This window comes from Cnephaeus nilssonii (assembly GCF_951640355.1).
Source record: "Cnephaeus nilssonii genome assembly, chromosome: 5".
Taxonomy (NCBI): domain Eukaryota; kingdom Metazoa; phylum Chordata; class Mammalia; order Chiroptera; family Vespertilionidae; genus Cnephaeus; species Cnephaeus nilssonii.
Genome location: NC_137076.1, coordinates 73,910,504 through 73,929,914, shown reverse-complemented (window position 1 = coordinate 73,929,914; position 19,411 = coordinate 73,910,504). Strand labels below are relative to the sequence as shown.

Sequence of the window (19,411 nt, the reverse complement as noted above, 5' to 3'; positions counted from 1 at the left end):
GGTATTTACATTACGATTCATTAACAGTAGCAAAATTACAGTTATGAAGTAGCAACGAAAATAATTTTATGGTTGGGGGTCACCACGACATGAGGAACTGTATTAAAGGGTCGCGGCATTAGAAAGGTTGAGAACCATGGTCTAGAGTGTTGGGCTTAGTAGGCTAGACCAGCAGAGGGTTCTTGAAGCCCAGCCATGGGCCCCAGGGCCATCTCCACAGGGAGGTCCTCTGAGTGGGGCTTTGCCTCCGTCACTTGGAGCTACCATGCTTTCTGCCAGGGCTCCCTTCTTCCCGTTCCCTCCCTCCCTGGATTTTGAGAGCTATGACTTCACCACCCACCTTCCATGTGCCCTGAGTCAGCAGAGGACATGGTGAGTGGGGGAGTCCTAGGTCCCCCCAGCCTGTTGACACCACTTGGCTTTTGGACTGGTCTGTGTTGTAGAAGAGGAGGCTAGTTCCTACCTAGGGCTGGGTCCTCCTGCCAGGTAAATATTTACAAACACTCACAGCCGCTCACTTGGCAACACCAGCACCACTGAGGGTCCCTTGGGTGCCTCCCCCCAAACTGTGCCCCAGGCTGCTGCAACCAGGATCCCCTCCTGGGCATGGAAGGAGGCAACCATGGCTGGACCCCAGGGACCACCAAGCCCCACCGCAGGTGGACAGAGTGGGTGTGGAGGTCAGAGCAGGCAAAGGCCCTGTGATATAATGAGATGAGACCAGACTCCTAGGCCTAGATTTGCCCTGCCCCTTGCCAACGGCTTGGTGGCTTAGGCTGGCTCTGAGGCCCATGTCCTCAGAGGACCTGAATTTTCAGCTCTGCCCTAAAATATCTCCCAGGTCTGAAGGGAATCTCAGGGTAAATGCAAGCAGTCCTGACTGTCTGAGAAGACCAGTGAGCCCGGGAGAATGACACCCTCTGATCTCTGCCCAGCCAAAGAGGGGTATGGGGCCAGCCTCAGGGTGGAGGAGCTGCCGCCACTCGGAGATCTCCTTAGTGGTGGGCACTAAGTAAGAGCCTGGGGAAGAGTGGGTGGCCAAGCCCTTTCCATCACCTGCCATCACCCCAGGTGAGTGGGCTGGGGTGAGAGGGATCCAGCCTTGAGAAGACAGCAAGTTCTTGATGTGAGGCCAGGAGGGAGCCCACCCACAGAGTGTGCATGCCCAAGAACAGTGACTGGCCTGACCGGCTTGGTCCTACTTACAGGCTCTGATGGCCCAGTGCGGCCCCTACCTCCTACAACCTGGGCCTGGGCTCTTCTGAGCAGAACTGGAGCTGGGTTTTTGTTGGTTCAGCACTACTGCAAAGGGGAGCATGGGTTGTGGGTATGGATGGTGCAGTGTTGGCAGGGGTGGGGTGGCAGTACAATGCAAGGCAGTGGTTTGGGAGACTGTTATCTGGGGCTTGAGTCCTGGCTCCCTCACTCGCTGACTGTGTACCTGTAAATGGTAGGTAATTTCTTCAGTGAAGTCTCTGTGTTCCCCACTTTATAATAAGTCCAGGGAGCTATTGTGAGGATCCAGCAGTGCAGTGTGTAGGCAAGGGCTTTCCAAGCCCTAGGAACTCAGGAAGTTTAGACAAGTTCTGTTCTTCCCTCTCCTGGGGACTGTGACACTTTGGTGACTTCTGAAAGCTTGGTACATCTGGGAGACCCCCTTCAGACTTGTGGCACTGACCCTTGTATAAGATCTCATGTGTTCAGGACTTTTTCCTGAATAGAAAATTGAGTCTGTTAAGTGTTCAATGAACTCTCTCAACTCCAGCCTTTGTATATTTGCTTCCCTCTGCTGAGGACACCCTTCTCTTTTGATCCTTCCGTCTCTGCCAAAAGCCTGCCGTGAGTCCCCACACCTGAACTGGGCACCTCCTCTGGCTCCTCATGCCTGATCACAGCCCAGATCACACTGCACAGCACTGCCCGCTTCCTCATGTATCCTCCCCAGGGGCCTGAAAGCAGGCCCACATCTGGCTTATCCCAGTGCCTAACACTGAGCTAGATGAGAGTGCGGACCTCTAGGTGAATGCATGGGTGGGAGAGTGGATGGGTAGGTAAGTGGGTAGGTAGGTGAATGAGTGGATGGGAGGTAGGTAGGGAGATGGATGGGTGGATAGGTGAGTGGATGAATGGGTGAATGGGTGGGTGAATGAGTAGATGGGTGGGGGGATGGGTAGGTGAGTGGATGAATGGGTGAATGGGTAGGTGGATGGGTGGGTGGGTAGATGAAAGAGTGTATGGACAATGGGTGGATGGATGGCTTTGGCCATTCTGGGCTGTACTTTATGAAAACCCCAGCATTGCAGCAGATGCCACAAATGCCCATGTTCAGCTATAGCTTAGAGTCTGTGATCAACTGCCAAGGACCAGGGACTGGTGATAGAGAGGTTCCAGGATTTTCTCTAAAACTTTTGGAACCATATAGCTGACCTTTTAGGGGCTTGGCAGGGACTTCTTGGGGCTTGGCTTCCCAGCCCATTGAGTTAGTTTCGCCACTAGATAAAAGTCAGTCAGCTCAGGGTCCAACCCGAGTGCTTGTGGGATATCTGGATTGTCCACTGTATAGTAAGTCATTTACCTGGTGGGCCTGGCTGTGACTTGGTCTCTTCATCTGCATCTTAAGGAAGTAAATGTCCCAAGGAAGCAAAGTGGCCAACTGGCCAGGACCCTCTGCAGAGCAGTTTGCCTTGATGCATTCACTGTGGTCCATAGCTGAGCCTCTGCTTTGCTGAGGAAGAACCTTGATTTGATCATATGCCGGGAGCGGTTCATTCCTCAGAACTGATCTAGCTCAAGGAGGCTGCTGGTAAAACTGGATTTCTGGCTCAGGAATTCAGAGAGGTGCTCTGGCTGGCTAGGGGCTTACTTTCTCTGCTCTCTAGGAGCACCCAGAGCCTCTGGGCCCCCAGGACTCATGCAGCCTGCTGTACCATCGGTAGAGCATAAACTCCTGTGGGACCACAGTGCCTGGGCCCAGCCACCTCTGCCCAGTGTTTGGACCAGCCGGCTGAGCAGCCTCCTTGGTCTGACAGGCACCCCCTTAGCCATCTCTTTAGTCCCAGCATGCCTGTAACTATGCCAGATACAGTATAAGAAACCTGACATGCCTGAGCGATCCTACCTATTTTAAAGAAGGGGAAGTGGAAGTCCAGAGAGGTGGAATATGCTCAACCTTGCGTAGCTTCTAAGTGAAGGAGGAGGGATTTGAACCGAGGAGCTTTACTCACTTTCTCTGCAATGACTTTGCACGTTGCTGACTTCATCTCTGGTGTGGTGATGTTACCATTTAGCACAAATACCATTTATTGGTGTTCAGCAGATCTCTGTTCCCTCATGGGTCAAGCAATTGCTGTTTGGCTCGTATCCCATGGCTGCAGAGTGGCTGCTGGGTTTCTTATTGTTTCCCAAGAAGGGAAACCACAGCCATGCTTCCAAAGGTCAAGGGACAGTGCGGAGGGTGCCTGTGGATGGTGCAGCCACCTCCTCCCTCCCCTTTACCTCCCACCCCCGGCCCCTGCTAGGCCTCGCAGGGCTGGTAGACCTGTAGATGTCATGCAACGATACCTCTGTCACCTCCTTTTTCCTGGACATTAGCTGATGGGATCCCAGGGAGGACAGCACAGGTGGGGACAGCTGTGCCTCCTGGTGTTTGGTCTAAGGTAGTACAGAGCCCCAGTGCACAGTGGTCAGCAGCCTGGGGCTAGCAGAGCAGTGTCTGGGCCCCACCCCAGCTTCTCATGATGCTGGATGCTGGTAGGTCTTTGGCTCCAACTTTTCTTCAAGGGGAGTCCATGGTGGGCCAGGGCGTGGGCCTGGGGAGACCCTGTTTTGTGTCACCCATAAGACCCTTGGCAGGTAGGTGTCAGGGCTGATCTGTGGGCTCTGGCCCTTATCTTCTCTATCTTCCTCAGGTCAGGGCCTGGGGCTAAGAGCTTTGAGATGGAGTAGAAGGACTCTGTACCCCTTCAATCTGGGGACTATACCAGGTGTAGTCACAGCCATCTGCCCTCTCCACACTCCAGGAGCAAAGATAAGCAAAACACTGTGACCACACAGCAGAGGCAGAGCACCTGGGCCCTTGGGCTCAGAAAGTATTGACTCCAGAGCTGTTAGAACCTCTGGAAGATATGGAAGCAGCTATCAGCGTGGCCCAGGGCCTGAGCATATGGTTCTCAGGAAAACTGGCTGGATGACTGACTATCAGGTGTGACTGCTACATTCCGGCCTGTCGCCTTCCAGGCATCCAGCTTCTGGGATATACTGTGCTGCACCAGGAGACTGTACACCCCACTAGCCCAGGGCCTGCCCCACAGTATATTTGGCCAAGATCATTGTGTCACTTGTGATCCAAGACAGGTGGGAGGACACACCCAGGCCTTCTCCCTCACCCGCCTCTTGTTTCCTGCAGAATTCATTCTCTTGCTTCTGGAGAAGATGCAGACACAAGAGATTCTGAGGATGCTGCGGCTGTCCGAGCTGGGCGACTTGGGGCAGTTCTTCCACAGCCTTTCAGCCACCACCCTCATGAGTATGGGCGCGCTGGCCGCCATCCTTGCCTACTGGTTCACTCACCGGCCCAAGGCCTTGCAACCACCGTGCAATCTCCTGATGCAGTCAGAGGAAGTAGAGGTGAGCAGGGTTCCACCAGTCAGCTGTGGAAAATAGTGGGCAGAGGACAGGCATCTCAAAGGTAGAAGCCAAAATTGTGGCTTCTTGGACCTGAGATGGCTCCGAGAATCTTGATTTCCCCTGGTAGCCAGCCAGTATAAGCCTCACTGGCCTTGGGCAGGGTCTCCAACTAGATGCTCCTCTGTCTCTCCCAGACTTTCAGCCCTGGGCAGAGCCTTGACCTCGGCTTCTAGTTTGCCTCGGCTTCTTGCATGGGGGCCTTGGCTCATTGGTGCCTCAGTAGGAGGCCTAAGCAAGTTCTCAAGTGGCTGGCAGGTCTGTTCCCTTCCAGACTCTCCCTGTGCCCAGCCCTGGTCTGCTGCTACGACCCAGAGCTGAGCCCACCCCAGCACCCTGCCCTCCCGGGACACACGAGAGGAAGAAGGTGCGGTGGCCCACCCTGGACAAGGGTGTTCTAAGCTAAGTCCAGAAGGACCAGTGATATTTATTTTCCTATTAAGCTTACGGAATTTATTTTGCCTTTTAAAAAATTGCCTTTTTCTGAACTTAAATTCTATTCATTTTGAATAGGTAAGATATTCACACAGTTCAAGAGGAACAAAGAGACACAAACTGAGAAGGTTCCCCCGTCTTCCCCTAGCCTCCCAGTTCTCCTCTCCTGAGAACCATGTTAACAATTGTCCGTGAGAGAATGTATAGGTAGCCACTCCCTTTTTAATGATATCATGCTGCGTCCACCGGCTATTTTTCTCTTGATGGTGCATCTTGGTGAGCATAAGCATGGCAGAGTTTTGCCTGGTGGGAGAGGGCAGAGATAGGGCCGGGTCCTCTGGGCACTTTTCTAGCAGAAGGAATGGTGTGTGCAAAGGTACAGGTGTGTGATAATGCAGCTGGGGCTGTGGGAAGTGGTGATTCTTAAGGGATGGCTGGGCAGTGGAGAGAGGCTGCAGATGGGCTAGCAGAGTGGTGACAAGAATGGCCTTTGGTGACCTTGGATTTGAAGGCTGACTGTACCTCTCACTAGCCATATGGTCTTGGCAGTGTGTTAACTCTCTGAGCCTCAGTTTCTTCCACAGTCAAGTGAGTAATAAAAAGAGCATTGCTTCCTAAGGCTGTGGTAGGATTTGCTGAGATGATACAGAGAAAGCACTAAAACGAGTTGTTTTGGGTAAGTTTAGAATGACAACTCACCTGGACAGGCCAGCAAGGCCAAAGTCACATGAACTGGGCAGGGACCGGGCGGGGGGCAGGGGGCGGGGGCAGCTGCATGGATTTGTTTTGGGTCTTCAGTAGTAGGGACAGTTTGTGCCGTAGAAGGGTAACTGTGGCAGAGGCAGGTGTGAGGTGGCAAGTGGGGTGTCTGGGCTGGAGGTGACAGTGATCTGGATAGGGTCTGGATGGGGAGTGGCCCTGGTTCAGTGTGGGGGAGCCACATGGGCACAGTGTGTAGAAGGCCACCCTTTCTGGAAGACGGAGCCCTCCCTTGCCTCTCACCCAGGAGCTCAGAAAGCTAGAGTGGCTGCAGTGGAGTAGGCAGAGGAGAGAGTAGGAAATGAGGTAAGGGGGGCCCAGATCATACAGGGCCTGGTAGCATTTACTGTGTGCTACAGAGTGAGAAACATAATTTGGATCGTGTCACTCACCCCACCTTAGAATCCTCCCCTGTTCCCCATTGCCCTCAACCCAAAGGCCAGACTCCTTGCCTTGATCTGCGGTCTCTCTGGCCTCCACTTATCACTTGGAGCTCCACGAATTGTCCACAGTTTCCCAAATGCACTTGTGTCTTCTGCCCCCTGCATTTGCATTTGCACTTGCTCTTGCTCTGGCAAGACTACCATTTCCCACTCCTCTTTCTGCCTCCTATGCCTCCTTCAAAACCCAGCTCAGCAGCCATTCCCTGACACACACACCTGAACCTCTTCTTCCCTGGCATGCTCTCCTGCTCTGTCCCTTTTGTCACCCTGATTGCTGTCCGGGTCTGATGGTCCCCAGCTTCCCTCATTGGTGGGCCTGGTGCTCAGGAAGCAGACACCGACCAAGCAGAACTTTCCATTACAAAACAGTTGAGAGCTGCCTGTGGTTTTGAGTTTGGCTGTTTTATGGCTCTCACGGACATTTTTCCTGAGACCTGATGTTTCAAGAGATGGCGGGCCACGGGCCAGCCCAGTGGAGCCCAAATCGTGCTCAGAGAAGAGATGGAGCTGTGGCACTGGAGAGTTCTGGGTTTGGGGAGTCTGAGGAGGGGTGGCAGGATGGCAGGGGAGCAGGCACGTGAGGCCAACTCCTCTCCCCTAGTTCAGGGCATAGACGGTGTTTGCTGCCTTCTCACTCTGGATCCACTCCACTGAGGGCCCAGGACCTCACTGCTCTGTGCTCTCCACAGCCTCCTAGGCCTCTCTTTTCCTGGAAAAGTACCTTTAGCTAGTCCTCAGAAAATTCACATTATATGAATGATGGATGGCATTCAAATGATTCTCAACCTAGGGGAATAGCAGCAGCAGATGATGGATGGGCTGAGGGGGATACCTTGGCAGGTTTGATTATGAAGTCAGGGATTGTCTAACTCTAGCCAACACTTTCTGCTCCATTGTATGAATGGAATATAGGTGGTATGAGCAGCCAGTGAAATTCTGGACATTTGTATATGCTGACCTGATGTGCAGATTCTGTGTGTGTGTGAGAGAGATAGAGATAGAGATAGAGATAGAGATAGATAGAGAGAGAGAGAGAGAGAGAGAGAGAGAGAGAGAGAGAGAGATATCAGTGTACTGGGCCTGTGTGCATGAGCTTGTGTTTGTGTGTGGGTGCATACAGGTCAAATGTGTACAAACCATGTGTACATGAACTTGTGTATAGGTTGTGTGTATACAGTGTATAGGCTATGTGTATGAGTGCACACAGCATGTCCCAGCCCCAACTGGGTGTGTATCCAAGCTGTGTACAGACTGGTGCATGCTGGTGCCCTCTCCTCAAGCCTCTGCCTGCCTCAGCCAGCTTCTCTGGCCTGTGCTTGCTTGTAGGGCAGTGGTGGGGCCCGGCGATCCGTGATTGGGGATGGCCCTCAGCTGCTCACCCACTACTACGATGATGCCAGGACCATGTACCAGGTGTTCCGTCGTGGACTTAGCATCTCAGGTGAGAGGGACCATTGGGGTGTGGAGGAGCTGCGGCAGGTGGGGGGTGAGCCAGCATGGTGCCAGGGGCATGGCAGATGAAGGTGCCCAGGTTCAGAGAAGAGAAGCCACTCTTGGCCCTCTGCCCATCCAATCAGAGAAGTAGCTGCATTATGTGGCCAAAGGGTTTGACCTCAGCTTTGTTCCAGCCCTAGGACTAACTGACCTTAAGTGGGCTCTCAGCCCTTACTCTGTATCTTCCATTGGCAGCCCCCGGGGAGCCTTGAACCGCCAGGCCACTGGCTGGGCATGATTCTGAACCCGAGCCTCTGAGATGTCTGGATGACCCAGGGTATGAGCCAAAGGGAGGTGGCTGCAGAGAGGCAAACTGCCACCTCTGCCCGGTGGCCCCAGGTCTCCATGTTCTCTGGGGCTGCATCACACAGGTCATGGTAGGAACCAGCCCTGTGCCAGCCCCCATTCCTGGACCTCCCTGATCCCTGGGGTGATGCCACGCTTGTGTACTTTAGGCCTTCTGGGGGTTCAGCAGGTCAGATAGGCAGCTGTGTGTGTGTGGGGGGGGGGCGTTCACTTGGCCCATGGACCACCCCACACTATGGGGTGTCCATTTAGGTGTTTGCTGGCACCTCCACCCTACCCTCCTCCTTTGCACAAGACCTGTTTCTCTCTCTGCAGGGAATGGACCGTGTCTTGGCTTCAGGAAGCCCAAGCAGCCTTATCAGTGGCTGTCCTACCAGGAGGTGAGTGATAGAGGACAGGCTCCACTCTGTCTGTCCTCGCAGGCCTGGCACTTGAGGGGCTTGCAGGCACCCTACTGGGTCTCAGAAGGTCATATTTTCCTTGCCTGGCCTGTCTGCCAAACTCCTGGCAGCAGCTCACATGGCTGCCAGACACCTGCATGGGGAGATGGAGAGGTCTCCCAACCTGTAGGAGTCCTACCTGGGGGTCTCCCTTCCCTGATGAAGGCTCCTTGCTTTCTCATCTCTTCCCCACATCCATGTGCAGGTGGCCAACAGGGCTGAATTTCTAGGGTCCGGACTTCTCCAGCACAATTGTAAAGCATGTACAGATCAGTTTATTGGTGTTTTTGCACAGAATCGACCAGAGGTGAGTATCTGCCTTGACTGGTTTTAAAAGTATCAATGGAATAGGGGGTTGGACCCTTCTCCCACTGTTTGTGAGGGCCACACCCTCCTGCTCCCTTGGCTTTATCCCTAATCAGGAATGGACATCCCAGCCAAGCTACACCCACACCCCACTCAGTCCAACACACAGCTGCTCCCTGAGCCAGGGGAAAGGAAGAACCTGGGGAAGAAGCCCATGCTAGCCCTGGAAATTGGCATGGGGCTGTTTGGAGTCCCAGAATTCCCTGGAGCAAACATGGTCTAGAAGACTGTGCATGAGCAGGCACAACCCATTGGCCTCACAGATTCCTTGCCACATGCAGAGGGCCAGAAAAGAGCCCTCTCATCACAGGATCTAGAGCAAGGACCCTGGCTGCCAGGGTTCCAGGGCAGTACAGCCCTCCTATCTGCTCTGTGTTCTCCCACCCCCCGACCCACCTGTCTCCACAGTGGATCATCGCAGAGCTTGCCTGCTATACGTATTCTATGGTGGTGGTCCCGCTCTATGATACCCTGGGCCCTGGGGCTATCCGCTACATCATCAACACAGGTGAGCCCACCCCCACTGCCCCGCCCTGCCCCTGGCTTCAGCCTCTCAGGTTATGCCAGTCGTCTAACACTAGTCATTAGCGCTTTGCTTCCGCTCTCAGAGAGCACCAGGGGCTTCCACCTTGGTCCCTGAGTGGCTTCCTGAATCCAGTCGCCCCCAGTTAGACTTCACCACCAGGCTCCTTCCATAGGGCCTAGCTGCCAAGAAGGAGCCTCTGCACCAGCCCCCACACGAGCTGCCCGCCTCAGTGGGTCACTGCAGCTTGGGGTAGATGCTGGTGGTGGGAAATATCTCAAGCTGACCCGGGATGATAGGGGCTGAGCCAGCAGCAAAGGGCTGCTTGGAAACCGCTCCAGGAGATGCCTTGGCCTTCTGCCCTTGGCTCCATCCAGCCTCCATGCACTTTCCTCTGTGCACAACACATAACGCAGAGGGCCTGTCTTGCCTATTTCCTTACACACCAGCTGTGGCACCCACAGTCCCTGGTTCTGGTGCCCGGCATGTGCTGCCGGTCCACAGTCACATCCTGACTCTCCTGGATGGTCCCTGCAGCTGACATCAGCACCGTGATAGTGGACAAACCTCAGAAGGCCCAGCTCCTGCTGGAGCACGTGGAGAAGAAGACGATTCCAGGACTCAAGATGATCATCCTCATGGACCCGTTTGAGGAAGCTCTGAAAGACAGAGGGCAGGCGTGCGGAGTGGTCATTAAGTCCATGCAGGCTGTGGAGGTGAGGGCTGCTTCTGTCAGAGCTGTTTGCTGGGCTGTTTGCTGGGCCAGCGTAGGCCTCCCCACTCCCCTCAGGCCCTGCGCTGTAGCAACTGAGCCCAATTCTGCCCTAGGCCCCTGGGTCCTTCATTTGGCCACCAAGCTAGAGTTGCCGATTATCTGCCCCTCGGGTAGATGCCATGGGCTGTCAGGCCACGTGAGGGTTGAGACAGAGCAGGCTGCACGGGGCTGGTGGTGGTTGGTGTGGTCCGTGCCCACAGGCATCCTATGGGAGACAGGCTCAGTGGCTGGCACAGTTAATGACACAGGCGCCAGCAGGGGAGTGGTGGTGTCAGCCTCCCCATTTCCAGCTAGCCACAGTCATAGTCTGCCTGAGCCTGAAGCCTAGACCTGAGGTCTAGGAGTCATGGAGAGGTTCTTGCAAATGTGTCCCAGACCCCGAGCAAGCAGCAGAATCGATTTTTCTGTGCATGGCCCCCCCAAAGATACCAGGTTAGTGGCAGCTGGTGCCCGCTGGAATAGCACAGGGAATCCTGGCCTCCAGGGCCTCAGGCCTTGTGCTGTAGCAGCTGGCCCCAATTCTGCCCTATGGGATCTAGGCCCCTGGGCCCTCCAGTTCCCCTCCTTTCTCCCTGATCCTAACTCTACCTGTATACTTGCACCCTCCATGGCTTAGGGGCCACACCTATGCTGGCAACCCCTATCCACCCCTCCAGGCCTGACTAATCTGGAAGCCCAGGCCACCCAGCCACTCTGTCCTGAGCATGTGTTCAGATGTACCATGGGCACCTCAAGCTGTCTGCCCCACTGCATGTGCACAGCGCCTGGCCTCTCCCTGGGCCTCAGGCCCCATCTGTAACGTGGGGGGTAGCCTAGGCCTGGATGTGTATCTAAGGAGAGGCCACTGAGGTGGTGACATGGGCCGCGTCCCGGCAGAAAATCCTGAACTTCAGGGCTTGGCGCAGGAGCAAAGCATACTGTGCAGTTTGTTTGTTTGTTTATTTTATTATCAGTGACAACTTTTGAGCACTTACAATCAGTATTTTCCTCCTCTAGGAGTGCGGCCAACAGAATCCTCACGTTCCTGTGGTGAGCTCACCTGCCAGCCGGTCTTGGTTGGGCAGCATGGTGTGTGGGGCCTGTGCGCAGGGCTCAGCAGACAGGCCAGAGCAGCCACCCCGCAGTGATAAGCAACGCCTTCGAGTAACTTGGGAAATGCCACTCGGAGTGCCCAGGACTTCTGTGGGCGAGGGTCCACAGAGGGCCCTGGAACAGGAACCCGGTGTTTGGGAGGAAGAAGAAAGGGCAGCCAGCCCTGGCCACCCTTAGTTCTCCAGGAGCTTCTTCCTTCTGACGTCTTCCTTTTCCCTTGGAATGTAGGGAACTCCCCAGAGGATGGGGTGGACAGAACCAGTAGTGGACCCTGGGGCCGAGTGGCCTAGTGGCCTCTGCTGTCCTTGTTCATCTTTTCTGTGTGCCATCCGCAGTGATATTGTCTAGGGTCAAGTCACCAGTGAGGCTCGCTGCTCCCTGGGAGGGGCCATTCAGGGGTTTCCAGCTTCCTAACAAGGCCTCCTTCCTCCAGCCCTCCCTCCCACGAAGGCCTCCCCACCCCCTTCAGCACCCAGGAGCTTTCTCATCCACAGGCCTGAGCAGGTCACAGCCCCGTGTACCAGGGCCCTTCACCAGTAGCCTCTGGTGTGTGTCCACCTCGAAGCCATCATGCCCCACCTTAGAGAACTGCTCTAAGAACAGCCCCCCGGCCTCTCGTGCCTCCGCCAGTTTGGGCTAGTTCCTCACCCTACCTCCATCTGGAAAGACCTTGCTCGTCTTTCCATCTCTACTTATGTCACCTCTGGGAAGCCATCCTCTGTGTGTAAGCAGTTGTAGTGGGCTCTTCCCAGTGACCCCAGGACTCTGTGCCCAGGGCCAGGGCCAGGGCCTGATGCAGAGCAGTGTTGCTGACACAGTGGGCAGCTTAGTTCCCTGGACTACACGTTCCATTCTCAAGCCTAGCCGCAGCCACTGGGGAGAAAGTAGGAAGGAAGGAGGGAACTGGGTCTCATCCACTAGAAAGGTCAGATCTTTGGTTGAGGCTTAGATGCGGCCACTGCAGCCCCATTCCACCTAGATTTCACCCCAGACTCAAGGCAGCAGGACCGGGTGTGAGGTGGTGGGACAGGTGGATGTCCATGCCCCAGCCTCTTTTCCCCTTTCCTGGGGACTTGCCTGCCTGCAGGACACAGGCACACAGATGTGCCGACACACACAGCACACAGAGGGGCTGGCTGGTGGAGGGGCCCAGGGCTCTTAGTCCCTGGCTGGCCACATCCGGTCTCTTTAACACACGTCTCTTCTCACCTCTGCAGCCCCCAAATCCCAGTGACCTGTCCATTGTGTGTTTCACAAGCGGCACAACAGGTAAGCAGAAGCACCCAGGTCGCCAGCCAGGGCCACCTGCACCCTTCCCTGGCAGCCTTGTCAGGTGACTGCTCAAGTCTCTGGTGCCCTCTGGAGTGGGCTGAGCCTTGTTCTGTGCCTGGCTCCAGATGTTGGGTCCCTCCTGCTACTCCCAGTGAGTGCTTTCTCACACATGGGCCCAGCGCAGGGCAGCACAGGATGGCTGGATGCAGATGGGCAGGTGTGGACTGGGAGGTCCAGGGTGGGGCTTGCCACTTCCCGGAGCTGGAGCCAGAGGAGGCTGGGCTGCTGGGTCACGCCATTCCTCTGTGAGAAGCAGCTCTTACCCTTAGCTTCCTGGTCTTTGTGTCAGGGACGGCGGGAGGAGTGTGGGGTGTGGTGTCTGAGAGCCACTTCCCGGGGGGCTATAAGTCGGTCATGTAACCCTCTGCCACCACTGTCCCTGGTTTCTCATCTGAGCTGAGGGTGGTTAAAGGTGCCAAGTAGAAGGTGGGAAGGCGTGTGAAAGGGAGTGCAGGTGCTCTGCAGGCTGGAGCTGGTGCCACGGTCAAGGCTGTCAGGAAGAGGACAAGGGAGATGAATGCACTGCGTGCCTGGTGCTGACAGAGCGGCACACGTAACAGCATCAGGGGGAACAGACAGCGAAGGCTTCCCGGGGGAGGCAGAGTGCGCACAGGCACGGTCTTTCGCAGTCTGCAGTGCCCCGTTCACCCGCTCACTGCGCCCCTGGCGCCCCAGCATGGCCTGTGAGATGAGCAGGTGTGGGACTGTCCCAGCAGACGCACCAGCAAATGGAAGCACTGGACCTGTGCCCTGTCTGCCAGCTCCAGCCCAGTGTTCTTCCCATCGCTGCCTCCATCTCATCGGATGACGTGAGGAGCTACTTGCCCCGCCCTAAATGGGCAAGAAGTTTCCAGCCATCTCTCTCCTCCCTGCAGACTGGCCCACCTTGTTGTTAGCTCTTGGTGGGCAGTGAACTGGGGACCCCCATGCCTTCTACAGACACAGCCCTAAGGCTTCCTGCCCACATGGATAATTGTGATCAACATAACTTTATTGAATCGAGATGGATTTTTAAAAATATGTTTTCTATTGATTTCGGAGAGAGAGGGAGAAACATCGATGTGAGAAACATCAATCGATTGCCTCCTGTATGCTCCTGGACTGGGGATGGAACCTGCAACCTGGGCATGTGCCCTGACTGGGAATCGAACCAGCGACCTTTTGGTGCATGGGTCGACGCTCAACCAAGTGAGCCACATGGGCCAGGGCTCGAGGTGTTTTTTTGCCATTAACTCAAGTGATTTTGAGAATTCCAACACACTGCTAAGCCCTGTTAGAGAAAAAGTAACACAGCACTCGCTCACCAGGAGCTGACATCCAGAGCCAACCCAGAATTCAGAAATGCCCTTCAGGTTTATGTTGCTTTAGGCATGAGTTTCACAACCTGAAATTTTGGTGACATGTCCCTCTGCGCTGCCTGGGTTAGGGAGCAGGTCGCTGCTGTGGCCTTCAGCTTTGGGCCCTTGCCATTCAAGACTGCCCTCAGGCTTTTAACAGGTCACTGGGTCACAGAGGCTGCCCCCATACCTGGAAAAGAACTTATGATGCATAAATGTGCTGTTGCCCATCTGGAGATGACACGCCTCACATCCAGTGGTTTCCCAGACGATGGAATCAATCAAAAGCTGAGCCGTCCTGCCCAGGCTTTGTGTCTGCAATGTAGTGGGGATTGGTGGGAGAGGGGGAGAGTGGTGCAGGGGAGAGTGGGATATACAGAGCTGGAAAACCGGTGGTGTGGCTGGTGCCAGGACAGAGCTGGGCAGTGAGCAGGCCTCTTGCCTGATGTCACCCTGCCTGGCTGCACACTTGGATTTCCTTGACGTTGGTCTAAGCCTGTGCTGTGCCTCTGGTCATCATCTCCCTGTTAAGCACATGAGCCATGCATGTCCTTGGCATCACAGCCCCGGGTGTGGCTTCCCTTCCACGCCCAGTGTCCCAGCTCCCAGCTTCATCAAGAGCTATGTTCTTTCAGTGGGGAGAGATGGAAAATATGATCAGAACCTGACATGTGGCTCGTGGTTTGGGTGATGGAATCATTCTGGAAAGATTTTCTTCTCGGCCATGATGGGACTTAATTCAGAATTACAAGTGTTCCAAGCTATGACTCAGTCTGCTTGCCTGCGACCTCTCCCCTCCCGGCTGGGCTGGCTGCTGGCTTGGTGAGGAGGGCGTGTTCCGCCCTTCCTCTCTTCCTGTCTGGTGTTCCTCCTTCTCCCTTGCTAGTGACGGTTCCTACCTTCTCGTACCACGTGGAAGCGGGGAGGGTGAATAAGTGAGAAGGGGCAGCCGGGAGATGGTTTGAGGCAGATGTTTCAAACGTGCTCTTTGTTTCATGGATGATTGCTGATTCGGTGTAATGCTGTTCATTTCTACTCACTAGCCCCTGATTACAGCTTTCTGGTGAGGGTTGCAAAAACCATACTGGTTTACTTGATATTTTGGGGGGGCATTCTGCACATGGCCTGGCCACTCTCTTTTGGAGTTTTACAGCTATTGTATCTGCTGGCTCAGGGGAAACTTCTAGTTTAACAGCTTTTGTGCATGGACTATGTCCTTAAAGCATATAGAAGTCCTCTGAGGTGGGTATCACTGTCCCTATTTTCCAGGTAAGGAAAGTGAGGAGGGACGGCTTGTTGGCAGTGAGAGGCCAGGCTGGGATTTGAGCCCAGTCAGACCTTCCAGCAGCACACCAGTGTTGCGTCCTCCCTGACATAACATGGTGGCCAAGCCAGCCCCCCGCCCCAGCCTGCTGGGCCTGGGTCCCCACCAGGCCTCTGGTCCTCTGAGTCAGCCCTGGCTTCCCCACAAGTAGTAGTGAAAGGTCATGCCATGAGAAAGCACGGCCATCCATGTCCCATCCTGCCCAGGAGCAGGCAGGAGGGCTGCTTCAGCCCTCTGGGCCTCCAGCTTGGCCCGCGCCTGGGCCTTCCAGGTACCGGGTGCAGCAAAGAAGTCTCCCGCCAGCAGAGTTGGCTTCAGGTTTCTGGAGACGAGATCTGCTCCGGCCCAGAGAGGAGCGTAGGGTGCTGGGAGCATAGGAGGAGACGGGCTCCCTGAGGGAGGCAGGAGGGTGAGGCTCAGGTCACAAGTGGCCACTCCCTTGAGGCACCCCACCTGTGACGCTGTGTCACTTGCCTTCTGGGCCTAAGCTGCTGGGAGCCTCCAGGTGGGCTTCAAGTACAGGATAAAGGTGCCTGAAGCAGCATTCATCTGCCCACGACTCCGGAGCATTGTGGACAAAAGCCAGAGGCGTGGGTGGACAGCGCTGGGTGTCTGGGACTGCGGACTTGGGTGCTGTTCTTACGGAGTCGCCCTTGAGCTTCCAAATAATTTGCCTTCTTGCTTTCTCTTTTCAGGGAACCCAAAAGGTGCAATGCTAACCCATGGGAACGTGGTGGCTGATTTCTCAGGCTTTCTGAAAGTGACAGAGGTGAATAAAGTAGACTTACTAATGGGGGTCCCGAGGAAATCCTCAAATCTCAGAGGTTTTTTGGGTTTGTTTTCTCACCACCCCCACCCACCCTCCACCTAATATAATCTGGGCTGCCTTTCACAGGCAGGAGTTTCTATTCTCTTTAGAGCAACTCCACTTTTACAGATGTTTTTAACCCCCAACACTGAAATGATCCACACCTGATACATAATCAATTGATTTCTAAGAGTGCTGAGATCCCAGAAGGAAAAACACATAAATCTGTTTTTGCATTTTGAACTTCAAAATCTGTTCTACCTCTAGTTTTGTGCGTACCTTTATTTACAAAGTAATCTTTAATAAGTTGTTGTTCAAGTAGGTCAGGGTTTCATTCAGTCATTTTGTGTTTAAGGACTACTAGAGTCTGAGAAACAATATCGACTGCTGATTTATAAGGCTGTCCTTAAAGAGCTAAAATTTAAAAGCTTGATATCTTGGCCTGATTGGCTAAGAAAGAAGGACCTTTTTCCCACAAGTGGTGAGTATCCGAATGTCCTGCCGTTTCCTTCAGGAGCAAGGAATGTACCTTTTCATGTAAGTGAGGCCTTTGCACCACTGTGGAGGAACATCACCACCCACACTGTGGCAGATGGCAGCAGGGAGCACATTCCCCAAACAGTTAGCTATTTGATAGAGCCCTGGTCAGGAGCCAGGAGCCAGGTTCCCAGATCTCATCCAAGCTTGTCCAAAAGCCAGCCCAGGTGTCTGCACAAGGACAGAGAGGGGAAGTCCAGCAAAGGAAAGCCGAAGGCACGCTCATCCCTGAGCTCAGACCTGCTCGCCCAGCCCCGTCCCTGAGGTCAGCCCATCTGTGAGCCGTGGGCTTGGGGGACACAGCAGCGCTCCCTGTCCGCCTTCCCCTTGAAGGCCCTGTTTCCAGGCCGTGGCTTGTGAGGCCTGACTCAACCATCTGTTTGGGGCTTGGCCTTGCCCCCTCCTTTGTTCAGGGCTTGTACCCCAGCCATAGCTGGTGTCAATCTAGGGCAGTGGTTCTCAACCTTTCTAATGCCGTGACCCTTTAATACAGTTCCTCATGTTGTGGTGACCCCCAACCATAAAATTATTTTCGTTGCTACTTCATAACTGTAATTGTGCGACTGTTAATGAATCGTAATGTAAATATCTGTGTTTTCCAATGGTCTTAGGCTCTACAGCAGCGGTTCTCAACCTGTGGGTCGCTGCGACCCACAGCAGGGTCGCCTAAGACCATCGGAAAACACAGGTATTTACATTACGATTCATTAACAGTCGCACAATTACAGTTATGAAGTAGCAACAAAAATAATTTTATGGTTGGGGGTCACCACAACATGAGGAACTGTATTAAAGGGTCGCGGCATTAGGAAGGTTGAGAACCACTGATCTAGGGTTTTCTGGGCCCCTTTATCTGGGAGGACTAGAAAGTGCTGACAAGCCGAGACCTCTGAATGGCTGCCCAGGTGGCCCAGGGAGACGGGTGACACGGGGCCCAGGGCAGACCCTGCAGCTGTGGGGAGGGGGAAGAGGCTGTCTGGCGCCGACTGACTGGAGTGAGGTACAGGCCCTTCCCAAAAGGAGACTTCCCTGCGGAGCTCGGCTCTGCTGGTTTACATGTGCTTCATTTGACTCCTTGCTTCTGCAGATAACCTAGACGCATTGGCGCTGTGACCTAACACTCCGCTTCCTATGCTGCCCTGTCCCTGTCTCTCTCTCTCTTTCTCTTCTTCACCTTCTCTCTCTCTCTCTCTCTCTCTCTCTCTCTCTCTCTCTCTCTCCTTTCTTCCTCTCTTTTTTCTTCGCCTTTTTTCTCTCTCTCTCCCTCTCCTCTCTCATTTTTTTCCTCTCTCGTCTCACCTTTCTCTGTGCCCCCCACCTCCCCACTGCCCTCCCCCTCCAGGACCATTTTCTCTTTATTGTTTTATGACTCTCTTGTTGTCTTCCTGTCAGTGTTTCTTTCCTTTCTGTCTCCCATGCCCATCACCTGCAGAAAGTGATCTTTCCGAGACAGGACGATGTGCTCATCTCCTTCCTGCCTCTGGCTCACATGTTTGAGAGAGTGATCCAGGTAAGACGCCCACCTGACTGACCGGGCCTTGCCTGGGCTCCTTCTGTTTTCTTACAGAGTCAGTGGGCTCCCACTTGTGCGGATGTGCACATTTCCTATTTGCCTTTAGCACACATGTTTGAGCGAATGGTGCAGGTAAGGCCCTGGCTTTAGGGAGGCACAATCCATACCCAGAACCCAGAACCCTAGCAGGGTGTCACTTGTCACTGGTGCCAGGAAGTAGACCTCACCAGCCCTATTCTCAGAAGTTACCACAGGGGTCACAGGGGTCAGAGGATCTTGGCCACCTCACCTGTCCCTCCTGGGAGCATTGCTCCAGGGAAGACCCCAGGTCTGCCCCGTCTTACCTGTGGACACACTGGGGCTGAGAGAGGCGGCCCCAGCTGATGGCATTGCTCAGAGAGCATTGCAGTTCTTTGCAGAAGTGCTTTATCACTGCAGCTCGATGCAGTATGGCTCCGTTTATGGCCAAAACACGTATATTCTATAACTCCCATTACTCAGGAACCCTTAAAAAAGAAAACAAGGCAGTAAAGGTGGGCCATCAAACTGTCATGACCCCTCAGGCTGTAGATGGGACTGGCGTTACGATTGGCCCTGAGACAGGCCTTGTGGGGGTAGAGGTATTGGTGGGGTGCGGGTCCACAAAGAATTCTCCCACGTGTGTCACTCCAGGGGCCATCCTGTGAATAAATTGTCTTCTAAGCCTCTCCCGTCTTGCCTTGGGGGAGATATGGCATATCAGGGCATGTTTTTCAGCTTTCCAGACCTAGATTAGAATGCCAGCAGTACCGTGAACTAGTTTTGTGACTGGGCAGGTCCCTTTACCTCTCTCAGCTTTGCATTTTTCGCCTATAAAATGGCAATATAAAATATTGTCTCCCTTATAGGTTTGCTATGAGCATTAAAGAAAGGAACATAGCCCTATCTGGTTTGGCTCAGTGGATAGAGCATTGGCCTGTGGCCTGAAGGGTCTGGGTTCAATTCCAAGGGCACATGCCTGGGTTATGGGCTCGATTCCCAGTAGGGGGTGTGCTCGGGGCAGCCGATCAATGATTCTCTCTCATCATTGATGTTTCTATCTCTCTCTCCCTCTCCCTTCCTCACTGAAATCAATAAAAATATTTTTTTTAAAGGAGCATATATTAGGCCACTGGCACACTGCTAGTCCCACTAGCAACCAGCAGGCTCCCCCTTGGCCTCCCCGCCAACATCAGCAGCATGTCCAGTTCTCACGGACAATGATC

The 19,411-nt window shown here is 54.2% G+C and overlaps 1 protein-coding gene across 2 annotated transcripts in view; it reads left to right on the top strand.

Annotated features, from left to right (window-relative positions):
- The window catches only part of ACSL6 (acyl-CoA synthetase long chain family member 6), a gene marked incomplete at both ends in the record, with an annotated part of 52,617 nt that overhangs the window by 12,615 nt on the left and 20,591 nt on the right, over positions 1-19,411 (top strand). Inside the window, 10 exons of one of the 2 annotated variants that reach the window (XM_079772354.1) lie at positions 4,406-4,626; positions 7,647-7,761; positions 8,436-8,500; positions 8,766-8,867; positions 9,335-9,434; positions 9,987-10,165; positions 11,221-11,253; positions 12,534-12,585; positions 16,005-16,078; positions 18,222-18,299. In XM_079772354.1, the coding sequence (XP_079628480.1) occupies positions 4,406-4,626; positions 7,647-7,761; positions 8,436-8,500; positions 8,766-8,867; positions 9,335-9,434; positions 9,987-10,165; positions 11,221-11,253; positions 12,534-12,585; positions 16,005-16,078; positions 18,222-18,299 (1,019 nt within the window). Of the gene's footprint in view, positions 1-4,405; positions 4,627-7,646; positions 7,762-8,435; positions 8,501-8,765; positions 8,868-9,334; positions 9,435-9,986; positions 10,166-11,220; positions 11,254-12,533; positions 12,586-16,004; positions 16,079-18,086; positions 18,165-18,221; positions 18,300-19,411 lie in introns of both variants that reach the window. The other variant, XM_079772353.1, reaches the window with a different exon arrangement.